This window comes from Salvia splendens, chromosome 7 (genome assembly GCF_004379255.2).
Source record: "Salvia splendens isolate huo1 chromosome 7, SspV2, whole genome shotgun sequence".
NCBI classification, from domain to species: domain Eukaryota; kingdom Viridiplantae; phylum Streptophyta; class Magnoliopsida; order Lamiales; family Lamiaceae; genus Salvia; species Salvia splendens.
This window is the reverse complement of record NC_056038.1, coordinates 19782728-19800170: the sequence shown is the minus strand read 5'-3', so window position 1 is coordinate 19800170 and position 17443 is coordinate 19782728. Positions and strand designations below refer to the sequence as shown.

The window sequence follows — 17443 nt, the reverse complement described above, 5'->3', positions numbered from 1 at the left end:
CACTTTCAGAAGGAGGTTTTGGTCTCCAAGCCAATTCGGGAAGGTTGGGTTGCTGCAGAAAGGAGCTAGATTTTTGTTGTTTTGGGGGCTCAACGGATGCATTGGGGCCAGCATCACGTGGTATTCCGAAGTGGCAAGGCGTCAAGGAACTTTCGGAAAGTGATTTTGTTGTTGTGCCCATTTCGGGCAAGTTGACTAGCGCGTCCACCAAGGCCTTTTGACCCATGCTAGAGCCATCTCTCTCCAAGCAGCCATCATGTGGGGGGTTGTGCTCTCCTCCGTCACCGGTCCCCGCGTTTGCGCCGGCCGCAAGGTCATCGGCCAAAGCGTTGCCAACAGTTCCGGCGCCGGCAAGTTCTTCATTAATCTTAGCTTCATCTTCACCGTTGGGATTAGGGGAGGGCTCCATCGACGTCGGGAAGATGGGGCCTTTGCATTTTGGACTTCCGACCGGCGAGCTCCCTTCGGCCCCGAAATCAATCTTCTTCCTAAGTTGCTTGTCCTCCGGCATCGGTGAGGGTACGAACCTTTTCCGACCAGTGCCTTTGGTGGGAGGGGCTGGTGTACTTTTCCGTGCCTTCACCTTCATTTTCAAAGTTTTCCTCGCCATTTTCTTACAGGGAGAAATTATGGCGGAAGACTCCTCCGACGTGAAAGTCATTGGCTGGTCCGAGAGAGGGTCCTCGGCCGACCGGAGGACCATTAGCTGGTCCGAGATGGTGCGCGGTTCTTCGGACTTCGGGGGGGGATCCGGCGGGAGCTCCGGCATGATCGAGAGAGCGAGTCGAGTCACCAGCCGCTCCGGGGATTTGTTCGTGCCTTAGCCAATGGAGTGGGTTGGTTGGTGAGAATCCGAGGTCGGGAGGGTGGTGGGTGGCTGGTGGAGCGGGGGCGTGAGGGGGACCGTCGACGGTGGTGAGCCGACTGAGAATGGGGGTAGGCGGCGATGTGGGAACTCAAAACGTGGTGGGGGATTCTAGAGAGAAGGGAGAGCGTCTCTCTCTAACTTACCATTACTTCGGCTTTTAAGCTCAACTTTTCTACCATTTCAGAACTTGCAACATTTGCACAACTACCACCATCAATAATCATTATGCAAAGTTTACCTTGGACCAAACACCTTGTGTGGAAGATGTTCTCCCTTTGATGATCATCATTTCTGTTTAGCATGTTTAGAGCCCTTCGAACCACCAAAAGTTCTCCATGTTCTGGTCCAATCTCCTCCAATTGTTTACCCTCCTCCTCATCATCATCTTCACGTTCACTTTCAGATTCTATCTCTCCATTTGGCTTCAAAATCATCACCCTTTTGTTTGGACATTTGATATCTCTATTTCGAGTAGAAGTAGAAATACCTTTACCCTTCTCAAATTCTTTGGACTTGGATGTCGACGCTTCATTTTGGGGTTTAGAAGCTGCCCCAAAATTGGATTTGGATGAATGCCACTCTTTTGTCCTTGACGAATGAGAACTTGTTGAAAAATTCTTTTGGATTGTTCCCTTCTTCTTCAATTGTCCCTCCACCTTCATGGCCATATGAACCATGTCCTCCAACTCCACATAGTGTTGAAGCTCCACAATGTTTGCAATCTCCCTATTCAACCCACATAAGAATCGAGCCATGGTTGCTTCTCTATCTTCTTCAACATTTTCCCTAATCATAGCAATCTCCATCTCTTTGTAGTACTCATCAACAGATTAGTACCTTGTTTCATAGATTGTAATTTTTGATACAATTCACGAAAATAATGAGAAGGTACAAATCTCTTACGCATTATGCCTTTCATTTCTTCCCAAGTCGAAACTGGTCTTCCTCCATATCGCCTTGTACTAGTTGTCAATTGATCCCACCAAACTATAGCATAGTCAGTGAATTCAATAGCAGCAAGCCTAATCTTTTTCTCCTCGGAATAGTTGTGACATTCAAAGATGAGATCCACCTTTCTCTCCCACTCCAAATAAGCTTCGGGGTCACTCCTTCCTTGGAATGTTGGGATCTTCAGTTTGATACTTTTTTTTTTTTTATCAAACACCTTTACGGTGGAGGGTTCGTGGGCCCCTCATCCCTATATATCATAAGAGGTTGAATACAGATCCTGGCCACACCCAAAAGTGGTGTGCCAACACAAAGATTAGGAGTAGAGAGCGGTCCGGATCCCACAACCCGGACCTCATCATACTCCCTTTTTTTTTTGGTTACAAGAGGGCCAATCTTTCTAAAGCTAGAGTGACAAAAACAAATTACATCACACCCTATTACAAAAACACCACAAGAGTAAGTAGGGGTCAATCCGGGGATGGACCGACACCCACATACTCTACGGCATCCGGTACAATTCAAGATCAGTAACCACATTCCATGCCTCGTGCTACTCTCGTTCATCATCTCTCACCCGAAGATTGGGGACTCCCATTTCGTCCATCCGGATGATGGCTCTAATCCTTCTTGGAACATTTTGTGGGGACATTTGTTGGAAATTATCTTGTTCCACTCCCATTTTGGCGAGCGAATCAGCCGCTTTGTTGCCCTCCCTATGAATGAAAGTGGCCCGGAAAAGATGTCCACGTTTGAAGCCATGCAAAAGGGCCATGACGCGGCGAACCTGTGCCGGGCCCCAATTCGTGCCATTGAGCAACTTAATAGCTTGTTCTGCATTTGATTCAATCCATATGGGTAGGTTGAACGCCTTCGCTACCTCCAAACCATAGTGTATGGCCATGAGCTCGGCCTCAAGAGCCGATTGAACGACGAGGGGGGTTGCAAATGCTGCAAGTAATTTCCCATTGTGGTCCCGAACAAGACCCCCTCCGCCACCCTTGTTTGTTGCCTCAAAGAACGCCCCATCCGTGTTAAGCTTGATCCATGTGCGTTCCGGGGGGTGCCATTTAACCGGCATAACTAACGGTCTCGGCCCCCTTGTCTCGGGGTGATTCGGAGGGCTTATTCCGAGTTTCACTCCCTTCCAATGCTTCGGCTTAATGTGACCATTGGTCATGTTGTTGTGGATGAACATGTTAACCTGCCAAACAACGTTGTACGGTTTGAACTGAATTTGCTCATGTCGACTCCTATTCCTCTCCGCCCAAAGGAACCACAGAATGAGGTATGGAATGACTCGACTAAGGTGTCTCCTATCATGCTGTTGGGTCCTAGCGGACCACACTTGCAACCTGTCCGGGATGGTGTCGTTCACCCTAAGAGATGGGGCCGAGCCTTCGAACCAACCGTCGAACTCCCTCCTGACACATGCTGCTCCCCACCCTCGGATGAAGAGATGTTGAAGGGACTCGTTGTTAGGCCTCCGTGGGCAGCATTGGCACTTCGACGCAAGCTCAATCTTCCTCCATTGGAGCTTGGAGTCAACCGGTATCCTGTTTGACAATAATCGCCAATTGAAGATTGCAATAGATTTTGTTAGGCCAGCCCTCCAAATGTCGTCGAGACCTTGAATTCTTGGCCTTTGCGTACGGATAGTCTCCCAGGTCGTAGGGAGCGAGAACTCCCCGAGCCGAGAAAGCTTCCATCGAGGAACGTCCGGTTCTCCCGCGACGATTGGGGTATGGAGGATGTGTGTGATAATCTCTTGTGGCATTCCAGCCTGGTTGTGAAGTTGACGTAACTTAGCCTCATCCCAATTTCCACCCCCAATGTAGTCCGAGACCTTGGCCGATGAGGCGCCCCTATCGTCAAGGCAGATCTCGCGAAGGGGAGATTCACCAAGCCAAATGTCATCCCAAAAATAGGCATCACCCTGACCGATCACCCATCTAATGTGCGGATTTGCTTGATTTCTCACTTTCATTAGCCGCTTCCATGTCGGGCTACTTCTCCCCGAAGGGGAGGTCGCAAGGGGGGAGTTTTTATGACAATACTTGGCCTTCATGAATTTAGCCCAAAGTGAATTTTGCTCCCGGAACCTCCACCAAAGTTTGATACTGAAGGCCCGGAGGACTTCTTTGGTCTTGCGAATGCCGAGACCCCCTTCAGGGGTGGGAAGGCAGATCTGATCCCACCCAATCCAATGTGTCTTTTTTCTCTCTGTTGACGATCCCCAGAAGAATCGGGCCATCTGCTGATCCAATTGCTTAAGGGCCACGGATGTTGGTTCAATGGCATGGAAAATGTGCAGCGGCACCGCTTCAAGTGTGCTTTGGAGAAGTGTAAGCCTACCTCCAAAGGAGAGGTGTCGATGAGCCCACCCCGAGATTCGTGCAGCAATCTTTTCCCGAAGGAACATAAACATATCTGTACGTTTGACACCACGATAAATAGGAACTCCAAGGTACAAAAAAGGGAAAGTACCTCGTGCGAAGCCTCCTTCATTTTGAATAATGTTGGCGCACCCTTCATGTTGTTCGGCAATATAGAAATTGCTTTTTGCCAAGTTAATCTGCTGCCCGGAAACCCCGGCATATGTCTCCAGGCAAGTCCGCAGCCGCCTAAGAGGTCCCTCCGCTGCTTGTGTGAATATCACAATGTCATCGGCGTAGGCGAGGTGGCTTATTTCCATGCAGCGGCGGGTAGCTCTAAAAGTCATCTCTTTCTTTCCCAAAATGAGCTTGTCTAATTTCCTCGAGAGGTACTCAGCCGCAATTACGAAAAGTGTCGGAGATATTGGATCTCCCTGTCTGAGGCCGCGGGTGGACTTAAAGAACCCGGAGGGAGCGCCATTGACCAGCACCGAGAACCAACACGAGCCCACACATCTCTCAATCAAAGAGACCCACGAGGCCGAGAAACCCATCCGATGTAGCACTTTCAAAAGGAAGGGCCATTGTACTCGGTCGTAGGCCTTAGCCATATCGATCTTAACCGCGACGTTAGGGGCCGGCGCACATCTCGAGAGCTCATGGAACATCTCCTGTGCCAAAAGGACATTATCATTGAGGAGCCGTCCCTTCACAAATCCACTCTGATTTGGTGAGATAACCATAGGGATGAGCGAAGTCATTCTCTTCGACATTATCTTTGTGATAATCTTGTTGACGACGTTGCACAGGCTAATGGGGCGGTAGTCGCTCCACGATTCCGGCACAAGCTTTTTTGGGATGAGGACAATGTTTGTGGCCGTGACGCTACGTAGGAGGTAGGCACCCCCGAAGAATTGGCCGATAGCCGCCACCACGTCCGGCCCAACCGTCGCCCAACAAGCCTGGTAGAACAAGGCCGTGAAGCCATCCGGCCCTGGGGCACTGTCCCCGTAAATATCAAAAACAGCATTTTTAACTTCCTCTGCGGATGGTGTCTCGGGTAGTGCAGCCACTTCATCCAAGGGTGGGAGTTGATCGATCAAATCAAGATCTGGCTCGGACAAAGTGAGAGGCCCCGGGGCCAGTAGGTCTTAGAAGAACTCCACCGCCGAACTTCTTATCTCCATTTCGTCCGAGATCTCCCGACCACCCACATTAATCTTGTGGATGCGCGTGCGGATCCTTTTTTGCTTGACCCAACTTTGGTAGAATTTAGTGTTCTTGTCGCCCTCCCCTAGCCATCTTAGAGTAGCCTTTTGACGCCAGAAGTCCTCCTCCATTTTAAGGAGTCGAATGTACTCGGCGATGCATCTATTGATCTCTGTTCTGTTCTCCGGGGTTGGCCTTTCTTCGAAATCGCTTTGGGCCATTGCGATTTTCACCTCCATATCCCTGAGGTTGAGATGGATGTTCCCAAAGGTCTCCTTGTTCCATACCTTTAGGGTCCTCTTAAGCCGTGCAAGTTTGATTTGGAAATTGAGGAGGCCTCCGGATTCCGTCGGTTGCATCCAATCTCCCCGAACGAGATCCTTAAAACCCTCGTGTCTAATCCACATGTTTTGAAACCTGAATGGCCTACCCCCGCTGTTATTGCTTGTCACTTTGCATCTTACCAACACAGGCCCGTGGTCTGAGGCAATCCGGGGCAGGTTCGTCACCCGAGTAGTTTCCAAAATTTGTACCCATCGTTCGTTCACAAGGATTCTATCCAATCTTTCAAAAAGGCCATTCTTGGCCCACGTGAACTCCGACCCATCATAGCCCGGGTCTAGTATCCTGCAATCCTCAATGGCCTCCGCAAAGTCCACCATTTCAGCTTGGCGGTTTGTGTCACTTCCTACTCTGTCTCGCGGGTGGAGAATGGTGTTGAAGTCCCCTCCGATCATCCATGGTGTGCCCTCCAAGAGTATAGAGCACTCCCTCAATTCATCCCATAAATGAAGCCGTTCGGTTCTCGTACATTTTGCGTAGACAGCCGAGATACACAAGTGACTAGCTAGGCGGGGAGATCCAAAGCGGCCGGATAGGACCTGATCCGTATCTCTCTCGGCCACGAAGCTGGGTTGGGGCTTGTGAGCACCAGCCCCAGAGCCTTTGAGAACTTCTCCGGGTTGGGGCTTGTGAGCGGCTCCATAATTGCAAGAAAATGAACATTATGACACTTAATTAATCTTTTAAGAACATTTTGGGTAGGCGCGTTAGCAACTCCCCTAACGTTCCAAAACATAAAGTTGACAGACATGATTAATGGGGGAGAGTCTTACCCGGTGACCGTGTGAGGTCCCCCTGATATTCCACCATTTGTAATCATTCCTCTCCAAGGTGTCCCTCCTCATGCATGATCATGGGATCTTCCCCACCGGCATAAGGGATGGTTCGGGGGCTCCCCTCTTTATCTCCTTCCCCCTCCACATCATCATCATCTTCTAGGAAATCTTCCTTCTCCATGAGAGAGAAGTATTGGTTGGAGCTTAGGACATTTCGGGCTGCTTGGGACCCTCAGCCCCTTGTCGTTCCCCGTGTTCCCCCTTTCCAACTAGTAAACGCTCCTCGTCGTGAGGGCGTGTACCCATTCGTGGCCCCATGTAATTCACCTCCGCGGTGGATAGAACTAGCAAGCACTCCGACGGATTTATCGAAGGTATCTCGGCCAAAGGAACTCTCACCACTTTCATGGACGCTTGCCACCGGAGCCAGGTCAAAATTACCATGCACTTCGCCCAAGATGTCCGGGCCCGACCACACCCTCGGCTCGGAACCAATAGCCGAGGTTCCGGCCTTTGGCTGCCTCTTCAGCCCTTTGTTTTTCTTTTGATGTTTCCACTCGCTAGTGCTAGCCAGTTCCTTTGGTTGTTCCGTTTTGTCCCTTCCCCCTTGACTCTCATGGTGTGGCTGTCTCGGTGTTACATTATTGTAGTTCCTCTTCGGGGGACGCTCAACATTACCCGCCGCATAACACACCTCACGTTTATGTCCAACATGCCTACATTCCATGCAATATGCCGGGATCTTGTCCCAATTTACTTTTAGCACCGTCTCACGTCCACAAATATCTAGAATGAACTCCTCGGGGGGTGGCTTCGTGATGTCAATTTCAATGAAAATGCGAGCAAACGAAAGTCTCGACTTGCTGGCCGTAGCGCGATCCACTTGTATCGGGTTTCCAAGCAATTTACCGATTGCAAAGAGGGCGGCGTGATCAAAAAGGTGAATTGGAAGGCCAATGATGTTACACCAAACTGCCGCGATCGGGGACTCACAATACGCATCAAAATCCGGGGACCACTTGAAAACCCTCATGGGGTGCCGATCAATAAACCACACCGGCGTCCCTTTCGGTCCACTGAGCAAACGGGCATAATCCGCCATATCCTCGAATTGAACAAATATATGCTTAGCATTAATATACTTCCATGTAAATCCTCTATTAAATTTGATATTATCTAAGGCCTTTTGTATTTGGGATGAAGTGGGTATAGAGTGGGAGAACTTACCCACAATGGCGTGCCCAATGCTCGAGGCCAGCTTTTGGACTTCCGCTCCGGAGAAGTAGATTTGCCAGAATGCCATTGGAAGTGGTCGCAAAGCCAATATTTGGAATGTTATCCGGCTCAAACACTTTCGGCCCTTCGGTGTTCCGCGACGTCCGAACCATATCCGCCATGCTCTTGGGTGCGCTTGTGTTCCGCGCGCCATCTTCATTTCCTACGGGTCGGGAGTTACTCAATGTGGCCTTGTGCCGCGTCGCCCACGCATTGCCTAGTGGCACTGATCCAGCCAAGGCTTGCGATCCACGGTGCTCGCACACGTCGGCCATCGTCGTGTCATCATTGGCCGGCCTCCCGTCCGCATCCGCGGCCTTGTACTCGGTCGGCTCGGCAGCCTTGTCGGGGGCCAAGGGCCCAATCGTGGCTCGAAGTGGTGCGGCGTCCGGCTGTAGGGGTTGGCACGGACGTAGCCGACCGCTCTCGAAGGCGTCTCGGATTTTTGCGGGTCCGGCCTCGTTCAAGGGGAGGAAATCCTCAAGCGATGGGCCATTTGTCACCGGGGGTGGTTTGGGGGTTGGTCCGGTGGACCATGGGAGGGCGAGGTTCGGTCCGGCATTTTCAGCATGGTCCGCCGGCCACTTGTCTCCGAGGAGGGGCTGCGCCACCATGGCGTCTAGCATCTCCGGCATGTCAAGGTTTGCTAGTTGCATGATGGAATCTTTCTTTGGCTGCACATGGGCTTCAACGGCTAGTAGTTCACGTGATGACTCGGCTCGGCAAGCCACCAAACAACTTTCGGAAAGTAAGTTTGTTGTTGGCTCCATTTCGGGTAATTTGACTTTCCCATCCCCCAAGGACAATTGTACCTCCTTTGGACTATCTCTCATGACTCTTGGACCTAGTGTAAGTGTGGCCCTATCTTCACCGATGAGCACCCCGTCGCCGGCCGTGTGCTGGTCAGAGTCCGGCGCCACCGCGGCCGCCGTGGCTGTACCGTCTTCGGTGGAAAATCCATCCTCCAATATGACTTCCTCATTAGTGTTGGAATTCGTGGTGCCCTTAGGTGAGGAGTTCCCCACTTCATCCATGTGTTGGTCGCCGGAAAGATGGAACTCTTGCATTTTGGAGACCCGATGGTGGGACTATCTTCTTTATCGAACACAAGCTTCTTACGGAGTTGCTTGTCCTCCGGAAAGGGTGAGGGGATAAAACGCTTCCGTCCGTCGCCCTTGATAGAAGGGGCCGGAGTGCACTTTCGGACCTTGAACCGGGAGTTGGTGGCCTTCATTTCGCCCTTGGCCGTCGGTTTAGGAGAAGTTTTGTCATTGGATCGAAAAACCATGAGCTGGTCCGGGATGGTCTTCACTTCCTCGGGGCTTGTCGCAATGTTCGGCGGGGGGTCCGCCATGGCCGAGCCGGGAGCTTCTACTCCAAGCTAGGGCAAGGTTCGGGGGAGGTAGACAAAGGGTAGCGGCGAGTGAGGAGCACGGTTGTTGGGGCGTGATTCGTGGCTAAGCGGACAAAGCCGGAGTTGTGGTTGAGGCCGCAAACGAGCGAGGGTGATGGTCGGAGGTGAAAGGGGGTCGGCGTGGGGTGGTCGGGAGGTGGACTACCGTTCAAAAGCTAGAATTGCTAGAGAGAAGGAAGAGCATCTCTCTCTAGAATTTACCTCATCATAAGACTTGCACGTTCTTCAGTTTGATACTTCTCAAATCACCATCAACTTCATTTGTACGCCCTCTTCTACCGTTTTTTTTTTATTCAAACACCTCTACGGTGGAGGGTTCGTGGGTCCCTCATCCCTATATTTCAGAATAACCGAATTACAAGCGAGGCCCCACCCAATAGTGGTGTACCTAGACCAAGGCATAGGAGTAGTAGGTGGTCCGATCCAAAGTTGTTCGGACCTCATCATACTCCCTTCCGTATTACAAAAGACAAAAAAATACAAGTCATAATCTAGCTCTGTTACACATTTCCATCCTCTAGTCTTCATCCCCATCCCGGTGCCGAATATTAGGAACTCCCATCGAGTCAAGGTGCGCCATAGCTTGGAGGAGCCTTGGGGCCGTAAGAGCATTCATACGTCTATATTCCGATTCCTCCACTCCCATCTTGGCAAGGAGATCCGCGGCTTTGTTCCCCTCCCGAGGAATGAAAGAAAACCGCATCATTTGTTGTCGTTTATGAATAGCAAGGCGAGCCATGACACGACTTAAATTGGCCGGCCCCCATCTCCAACCATTCAGAAGATGAACCGCTTGTTCAGAATCCGACTCAATCCAAATGGGTCGGCCAAATTCACGAGCAAGAACTAGACCGTGTTGTATGGCAAGTAGTTCCGCCTCGAGGGCCGAGTGCGCGACAACCGGGCATGCAAAGGCCGCGAGGATGTGTCCCATCTGGTCTCGGATGATGCCGTCTCCTCCAGCTTTTCCGGTTGATTCAATGTAGGCACCATCAGAATTGAGTTTGATCCAGGGCCAATCTGGGGGGATCCATTTGATTACCATCGCAGGGGTTCTCGGGTGCCGGGGCACAGGGCCAGCGGGGACGCCAAAGTTGAGCCTAACTCCCTTCCAATGCTTCATTCGAAAATTCCCGGTGACCATGCTATTCCGGACGAACATGTGGACTTGCCAAACTACGTTATAAGCCTTAAACACCACCGATTGATGACGACTTCTATTCCGCTCCGCCCAGAGAAACCAAAGAATAAGAAAAGGGATAGCACGACAAAGGTGTTTCTTACCTGGGCGCCCGAGCCTATTAGACCAGACCTCAAGTCTTTCCGGAATGGTGTCATTGATCCGGATCCTTGGGGAGGCGCCTTCAAACCATGTGTTGAATTCTCTCCAAACGCTTCTAGCCACGGCCCCTTGAATAAAAAGGTGCTGGAGTGATTCAATTGCCGGCTTGTGTGGGTAACATTGGCATTTAGAAGCCATTTCCATCCTCCTCCATTGAAGCTTCGTATCTACCGGAATTCGGTTTGATAGCAATCTCCAGGCGAAGATAGCCATAGATCTTGTAAGCCCCGTCTTCCAAATATCCTCAAGGCCCGGAATAATAGGGCCGTGTGCTCGGGTAGCTTCCCATGTAGATGCCATTGTAAACTCTCCCGTATGGGATAGCTTTTTTTTTTTTTTAATCAAACACACCCTAAAGGGCGGAGGGTTGAGGCGGACCCACACCTGTGCATTACCAAAACCATTGGTTACAAACAAACATACACCGAGTCGCCCAAACATACTCCTGTATGGGATAGCTTCCAACGAGGGACATCCGGTTCGCCCCTGAGAATAGGTGTGTCCAGAATCATCAAAATGGTCCATTGGGGAAGGCCCGCCTGTTCATGAAGGAGTTGGAGCTTAGGCACATTCCATGCTCCCTCCACAATGAAGTCCGACACGAGAACTCGGGGATTGCCTCTGTCGTCCAAGCTAAGATCCCTAAGGGGTGTATCACCAATCCATCGGTCATCCCAGAAAAAGATGTTCCCTCGTCCTACAACCCATCAGTGGTGCGGGTGTGCTTGTGCTCGGACCTTCAGGATCCTCTTCCAAGTCGAGCTATTTCCACCCGACGCTCTAATTGTGAGGGGGGAGCGTTTGCGGCAATATTTGGCCATCATGTAGTTGCCCATAAAGAATTCTGTTCCCGGAACCTCCATCACAATTTGAGACTAAATGCTCGAAGCACCTCCTTAAACTTACGAATGCCAAGGCCTCCTTCGGCCGTGGGGAGGCACGCTTGATCCCATCTGATCCAGTGGGTTCTATTCTTCTCACTAGTCGATCCCCAAAAGAACTGCGCCAACTGTTGATCTAGTTGCTTGAGGGCACCACAAGTGGGCTCGATAGCTTGGAATATGTGAATTGGGACCGCCTCCAATGTGCTCTTGATGAGCGTGAGTCTTCCCCCAAAGGAGAGGTGTCGGTGTGCCCATTCCGATATTCTAGCCGCAATTTTCTCTCGCAAGAACATGAACATATCAGTTCGCTTCGCCCCACGGTATATAGGAACACCAAGGTATAGAAAGGGGAGTGTACCTTGGGAAAAGCCACCCTCGTTTTGAATTGAGCTTGCCCATTCTTCATGGACATCGGCAATGTAAAAATTACTCTTGGACAAATTGATTTGTTGGCCCGACACCTCTGCATAATGGTCCAAGCATCCTTTCAGTCTTCGGAGGGAGGTTGGGGCTGCTTGAGTGAAAATGATTATGTCGTCCGCATAGGCAAGATGGCTGATTTCCATGCATCCCCGGGTGGCTTTGAACGTCATCTCTTTCTTCCCCAGGATCAGCTTATCGAGAGCACGCGAAAGGTAGTCGGCGGCAAGCACAAAGAGCGCCGGGGAGATGGGGTCCCCTTGCCGTAGCCCTCTTGTTGATTTGAAAAAGCCCGCCGGGGCTCCATTAATGAGGACCGAAAACCAGCATGTTCCAATGCATCTCTCAATAAGACACGTCCATGACTCCGGGAATCCCATTCGTCAGAGGACCTTGATAAGGAAGGCCCATTGAACCCGATCGTAGGCCTTAGCCATATCAATTTTTATTGCAACGTTCGGGGTTGAGTTGCATCTCGGGAGCTCGTGGAACAACTCCTGGGCGAGGAGGGCATTATCATTAAGCAACCTCCCCTTCACGAAGCCACTTTGGTTTGGTGATATAACCTCTGGGAGGAATGGTGCTAGTCTCTTTGATAGGATCTTCGTGATTACCTTGTTAATGACATTACATAGGCTAATTGGCCGGTAGTCTCCCCACGTATTCGGTGCCGGCTTCTTAGGAATGAGCACAATAGTAGTGGCCGTGATGCTTCGGGGAAGGAAGGCCCCCTCAAAAAATTGTCTAATCGCATCCACCACATCTGCCCCTACTATGCCCCAACATGATTGGTAGAACGTGGCCGTGTAGCCATCCGGGCCAGGAGTACTATTACCCGCAATATCAAAGACAGCTCGCTTAACTTCATCCTTATCCGGGGGGTGGACAACCCCTTGAGTTGCTCCGACTGTGGCAATTGTCTAATTATGTCAAGGTCCGGTTCCATGAGCTCCGGATGATCCGGCACCAAGAGATGTTGGAAGAAGTTAACGGCTGAGTCTCGGACTTCTTTCTCATCCGTAATTTCCTCCCCGTTGTCCTCAATCTTGTGGATTCGCAGTCGAATCCTCTTTTGCTTCACCCAGCTTTGGTAGAATTTGGTATTCTTGTCCCCATCCTCGAGCCACCTAAGGGCTGCTTTTTGTCTCCAAAAGTCCTATTCCATTTTAAGTAAGAGGATGTAATTCGCGACTTCTTTGTTAAGATCCGCTCGATTCCAGGGGGCGGGGTTTGCCTCAAATTCCGCCTGGGCCACGGCAATTCTTCCTTCACTCTCCCGGAGGTTGGCATGAATGTTCCCAAAAACCTCTTTATTCCACCTCTTGAGGGTCTTCTTGGTCCTAGCGAGTTTGATCTTCAGGTTGAGTAGTCCCTCTGCCTCCGTGGGAATTTCCCAGTCTTCATGGACCAGGTTGATAAAGCCCTCGTGTCGGGTCCACATATTTTGGAACCGAAAGGCTCTACCCCCCTTAATGTTTGTCATCAATTTACATCGGACAAGGACCGGTCCATGATCCGAAGCAATCCGAGGGAGGTTGGATACCCTTGTTGCTTCAAAGAGTCGAGTCCAAGGCTCGCTCACCATCACCCTATCAAGCCTTTCGAAGAGGTTGTTCTTTGCCCATGCATACTCCAATCCATCAAAGCCTGGGTCCACCATTCTACAATCCTCAATGGCCTCAGCAAAATCAATCATCTCACCTGTCGGTTAGTATCGCTCCCAACCCTATCTTGCAAGGATAGAATGGTGTTGAAGTCCCCGCCAATAATCCAAGGAAGCCCTTCAGTGGCTAGTGTGATATCTCTCATTTTATCCCAAAGGGTGTTCCGCTCCCCTCTAGTACACTTTGCGTACACGGCCGAGACAAAGGTGTCGCAAGGTAGCCGAGAGCATGTGAAGCGGCTAATGAAAGTGAGAAATCAAGTAGCCCGACATGGAAGCGGCTAATGAGAGTGAGAAATCAAGCAAATCCGCACATTAGATGGGTGATCGGTCAGGGCGATGCCTAATTTTGGGATGACATTTGGCTTGGTGAATCTCCCCTTCGCGAGATCTGCCTTGACGATAGGGGCGCCTCATCGGCCAAGGTCTCGGACTACATTGGGGGTGGAACTTGGGATGAGGCTAAGTTACGTCAACTTCACAACCAGGCTGGAATGCCACAAGAGGTTATCACACAAATCCTCCATACCCCAATCGTCGCGGGAGAACCGGACGTCCCTCGATGGAAGTTTTCTCGGCTCGGGGAGTTCTCGCTCACTACGACCTGGGAGACTATTCGTATGCAAAGGCCGAGAATCCAAGGTCTCGACGACATTTGGAGGGCTGGCCTTACAAAATCTATTGCAATCTTCAATTGGCGATTATTGTCAAACAGGATACCGGTTGACTCCAAGCTCCAATGGAGGAAGATTGAGCTTGCGTCGAAGTGCCAATGCTGCCCACGGAGGCCTAACACCGACTCCCTTCAACATCTCTTCATCTGAGGGTGGGGAGCAGCATGTGTCTGGAGGGAGTTTGACGGTTGGTTCGAAGGCTCGGCCCCATCTCTTAGGGTGAACGACACCATCCCGGACAGGTTGCAAGTGTGGTCCGCTAGGACCCAACAGCATGATAGGAGACACCTTAGTCGAGTCATTCCATACCTCATTCTATGGTTCCTTTGGGCGGAGAGGAATAGGAGTCGACATGAGCAAATTCAGTTCAAACCGTACAACGTTGTTTGGCAGGTTCACATGTTCATCCACAACAACATGACCAATGGTCACATCAAGCCGAAGCATTGGAAGGGAGTGAAACTCGGAATGAGCCCTCCGAATCAACCCGAGACAAGGGGGCCGAGACCGTTAGTTATGCCGGTTAAGTGGCACCCCCCGGTACGCACATGGATCAAGCTTAACACGGATGGGGCGTTCTTTGAGGCAACAAACAAGGGTGGCGGAAGGGGTCTTGTTTGGGACCACAATGGGAAATTACTTGCAGCATTTGCAACCCCCCTCGTCGTTCAATCGGCTCTTGAGGCCGAGCTCATGGCCATACACTATGGGTTGGAGGTAGCGAAGGCGTTCAACCTACCCATATGGATTGAATCAGATGCGGAACAAGCTATTAAGTTGCTCAATGGCACGACTTGGGGCCCGACACAAGTTCGCCGCGTCATGGCCCTTTTGCATGGCTTCAAACGTGGACATATTTTCCAGGCCACCTTCATTCATAGGGAGGGCAACAAAGCGGCTGATATGCTCGCCAAAATGGGAGTGGAACAAGATAATTTCCAACAAATGTCCCCACAAAATGTTCCAAGAAGGATTAGAGCCATGCCTTGGGCTTCCCACTAACTTGAATAATATTCACCACTTGGCCCAATGTAGAATGGTCTTGGAATTGGGTTTTTATTTCAGCAACTAAAAGCAACATGGACTCTTTTATCTTCTTAGCTCTAGCTCTTGTGATTGGCCCACTTTGAATGATCAATGGATCCATCTTCTTGTCCTTGTAGATCAGCTTGGGTGTGTTTCCATCATTCCCTTTTTCTTCAAGAGGATTCGTCCTTGAATCCTTTCATGCAATCTTTTCACCATTTCAGCCTTAGTTTTTTTCATCAAGACTTGCACGTTCTTCAATAGGTATTGGAATCAAATCTAGTGGACTCAATGGATTAAAACCGTACACAACTTCAAATGGAGAAAAATTAGTAGCAGAATGAACACTTCGACTATAAGCAAATTCAGCAAAAGGTAAGCATTCCTCCCAACTTTTCAAGTTCTTTTTAACTAAAGCTCGTCGTAATTGAGACAAAGTCCTATTAACTACTTCAGTTTGTCCATCAGTTTGTGGATGACAAGTAGTAGAAAACAAAATATTGTCAAGTGCTTTTTGAAAACATCCGGATGAACCCCCCGACTTCAGTTCTAGAGAGAGACGCTCCCCCTTCTCTCTAGCAATTCCCCCACCTTGATCCTTTTCGCCATCCACCCACTCACACCCACGACCCGCCGCGACTCCCTCACGCCGACCACCACACCTCACCCCCCCATAACCCGCCGAGACCTTTTCCACGCCGGTCGTGTCACCATCCCCCCTCAACTCCACCGTCTCCCCACCTTGGTTCGGCGCTGCGGTCACACTCTCGGCTGGCCATGCCGGACCCCCCCACGAACCCAACCCCGGCCCCACCAGACCCCGAGGAGGCTAGGTCCATCCCGGACCAATTTATGATTTTCCACTCATGCGATGACCCAACACCAAAGGTCTCGGCCAAAGATTTGAAAATGCAAAGCAAGAAGAATAGGATGATGGCTAGGAAGAGCACGCCGGCACCTCTCACAAAAGGTCATGGCCGGAAAAGGTTCGTACCTTCTCCACTCCCGGAGGACAAACAACTTAGGAAGAAGCTCGACTTTGGAGAAGAGGAGACCTCCGAGCCCGAGTCATCCGTCCCGAGCCCCGACCTTGATAGCCTTAAATCCAAGGTAAATCTTTTTCCGGCTTGCTCCATTGATAGCAAGGAAGCACTTGGTCTAGAAGCCCTTCCTAAAGCCCCCACATCCGAGGAGGGGGTCCAAATGGAAGTGGTGGTTCACGGAGATGCACCGGCGGCGGAGGTGGTGCCACCCTTCGACCATGGACCCGTCATGAGCGAGATGACCGTTGGAGGGGATGATGTCGGACCGCTAAACGTATCCCAAGAGGATTTGACCGTAGCATGTGTGCCAAAAAGTACATTGGGGAGTGAGATAGTCAACTTGCCCGAATTGGGCATGGGAACAAATCACCTTTCGGAAAGTGCTTTTGCCCCTTACCAAAACCGGAAGTCACATGTGGAGCCATGCTCACCCCTACCAATGCAGCAAATGAATCCAAAAAAGAGTGATATCCTCCAAATCATTCACCTGGCCACGGCGGAGATGCTTGATGCGGCGGCGGCGCAGCCCCTCCTCGCCGAACCCTCACCGGCCACGGACTACACGGCGAAGGTCACCCTTCTCCCAGACCGGAGAGACAAAGATTTTGAACAATGCGCGCCTCTCATTGAGCATGGCCCTTCCCTTGAAGATTTCCCACCTCTCGAAAAGGGAAGGACCTGGAAAAGGCTCGGCGTTAGTGAGTACGGGATGGCCGAGGACCAATGCAATCCGCAACCCCCCTCGAGACACGTCCGCACCTTCGGCCTCGGACACGCATGCGATGGACCCGACGCCGACCGAGATGGACATAGAAATGCCGCGGCCTCCTTACGCACCCAGGGTCGAGAGGGACTCGTGTGATGATCCGCGAACCGACCCAAACGGTGTAGCTAAATCAAAAGATAAGCCGACACACAACCCTTTAGGAGGCAATACCGAGCCGGGCGTGGGGAACTCCACCAAGCCAAAATCCATGGCCGACATGGTGCGGGGGCAATCGGCGGTTGAAGGCCCGCAAGTCTTTGTCCCGGAGAACATCCAAAATATCGGCTTTGCTTCCACGGCAAACGGAGTGCCATCCATTTACTTCTCCGGGTCAGAAATCCAAAGGTTGGCCTCGTCCCTCGGCCATGCTATTGTAGGTAAGTTCTCGCACTCAATCCCGGCTTCCTATCAAATCCAA

At 51.0% G+C, this 17443-nt stretch overlaps 3 protein-coding genes across 3 annotated transcripts; 1 reads left to right on the top strand and 2 right to left on the bottom strand.

Annotated features, from left to right (window-relative positions):
- Positions 1-2369: 2369 nt before the first annotated feature.
- Positions 2370-7620, bottom strand: LOC121810543. Its single transcript, XM_042211305.1, has 5 exons — positions 6846-7620; positions 5366-6379; positions 4932-5263; positions 4383-4862; positions 2370-3020 (listed from the first exon to the last, which is right to left on the bottom strand). Exons 1-5 carry the CDS (start codon positions 7618-7620, stop codon positions 2370-2372), a joined length of 3252 nt encoding a protein of 1083 aa, XP_042067239.1.
- Positions 7621-11411: 3791 nt separating this feature from the next.
- LOC121810541 lies at positions 11412-12233 on the bottom strand. The gene has a single exon (XM_042211304.1). The coding sequence runs from the start codon at positions 12231-12233 to the stop codon at positions 11412-11414; it is 822 nt and encodes a 273-aa protein (XP_042067238.1).
- Positions 12234-14607: 2374 nt separating this feature from the next.
- LOC121810540 lies at positions 14608-15192 on the top strand. The gene has a single exon (XM_042211303.1). It carries the CDS (start codon positions 14608-14610, stop codon positions 15190-15192), a length of 585 nt encoding a protein of 194 aa, XP_042067237.1.
- The last annotated feature ends 2251 nt before the right edge of the window (positions 15193-17443 follow it).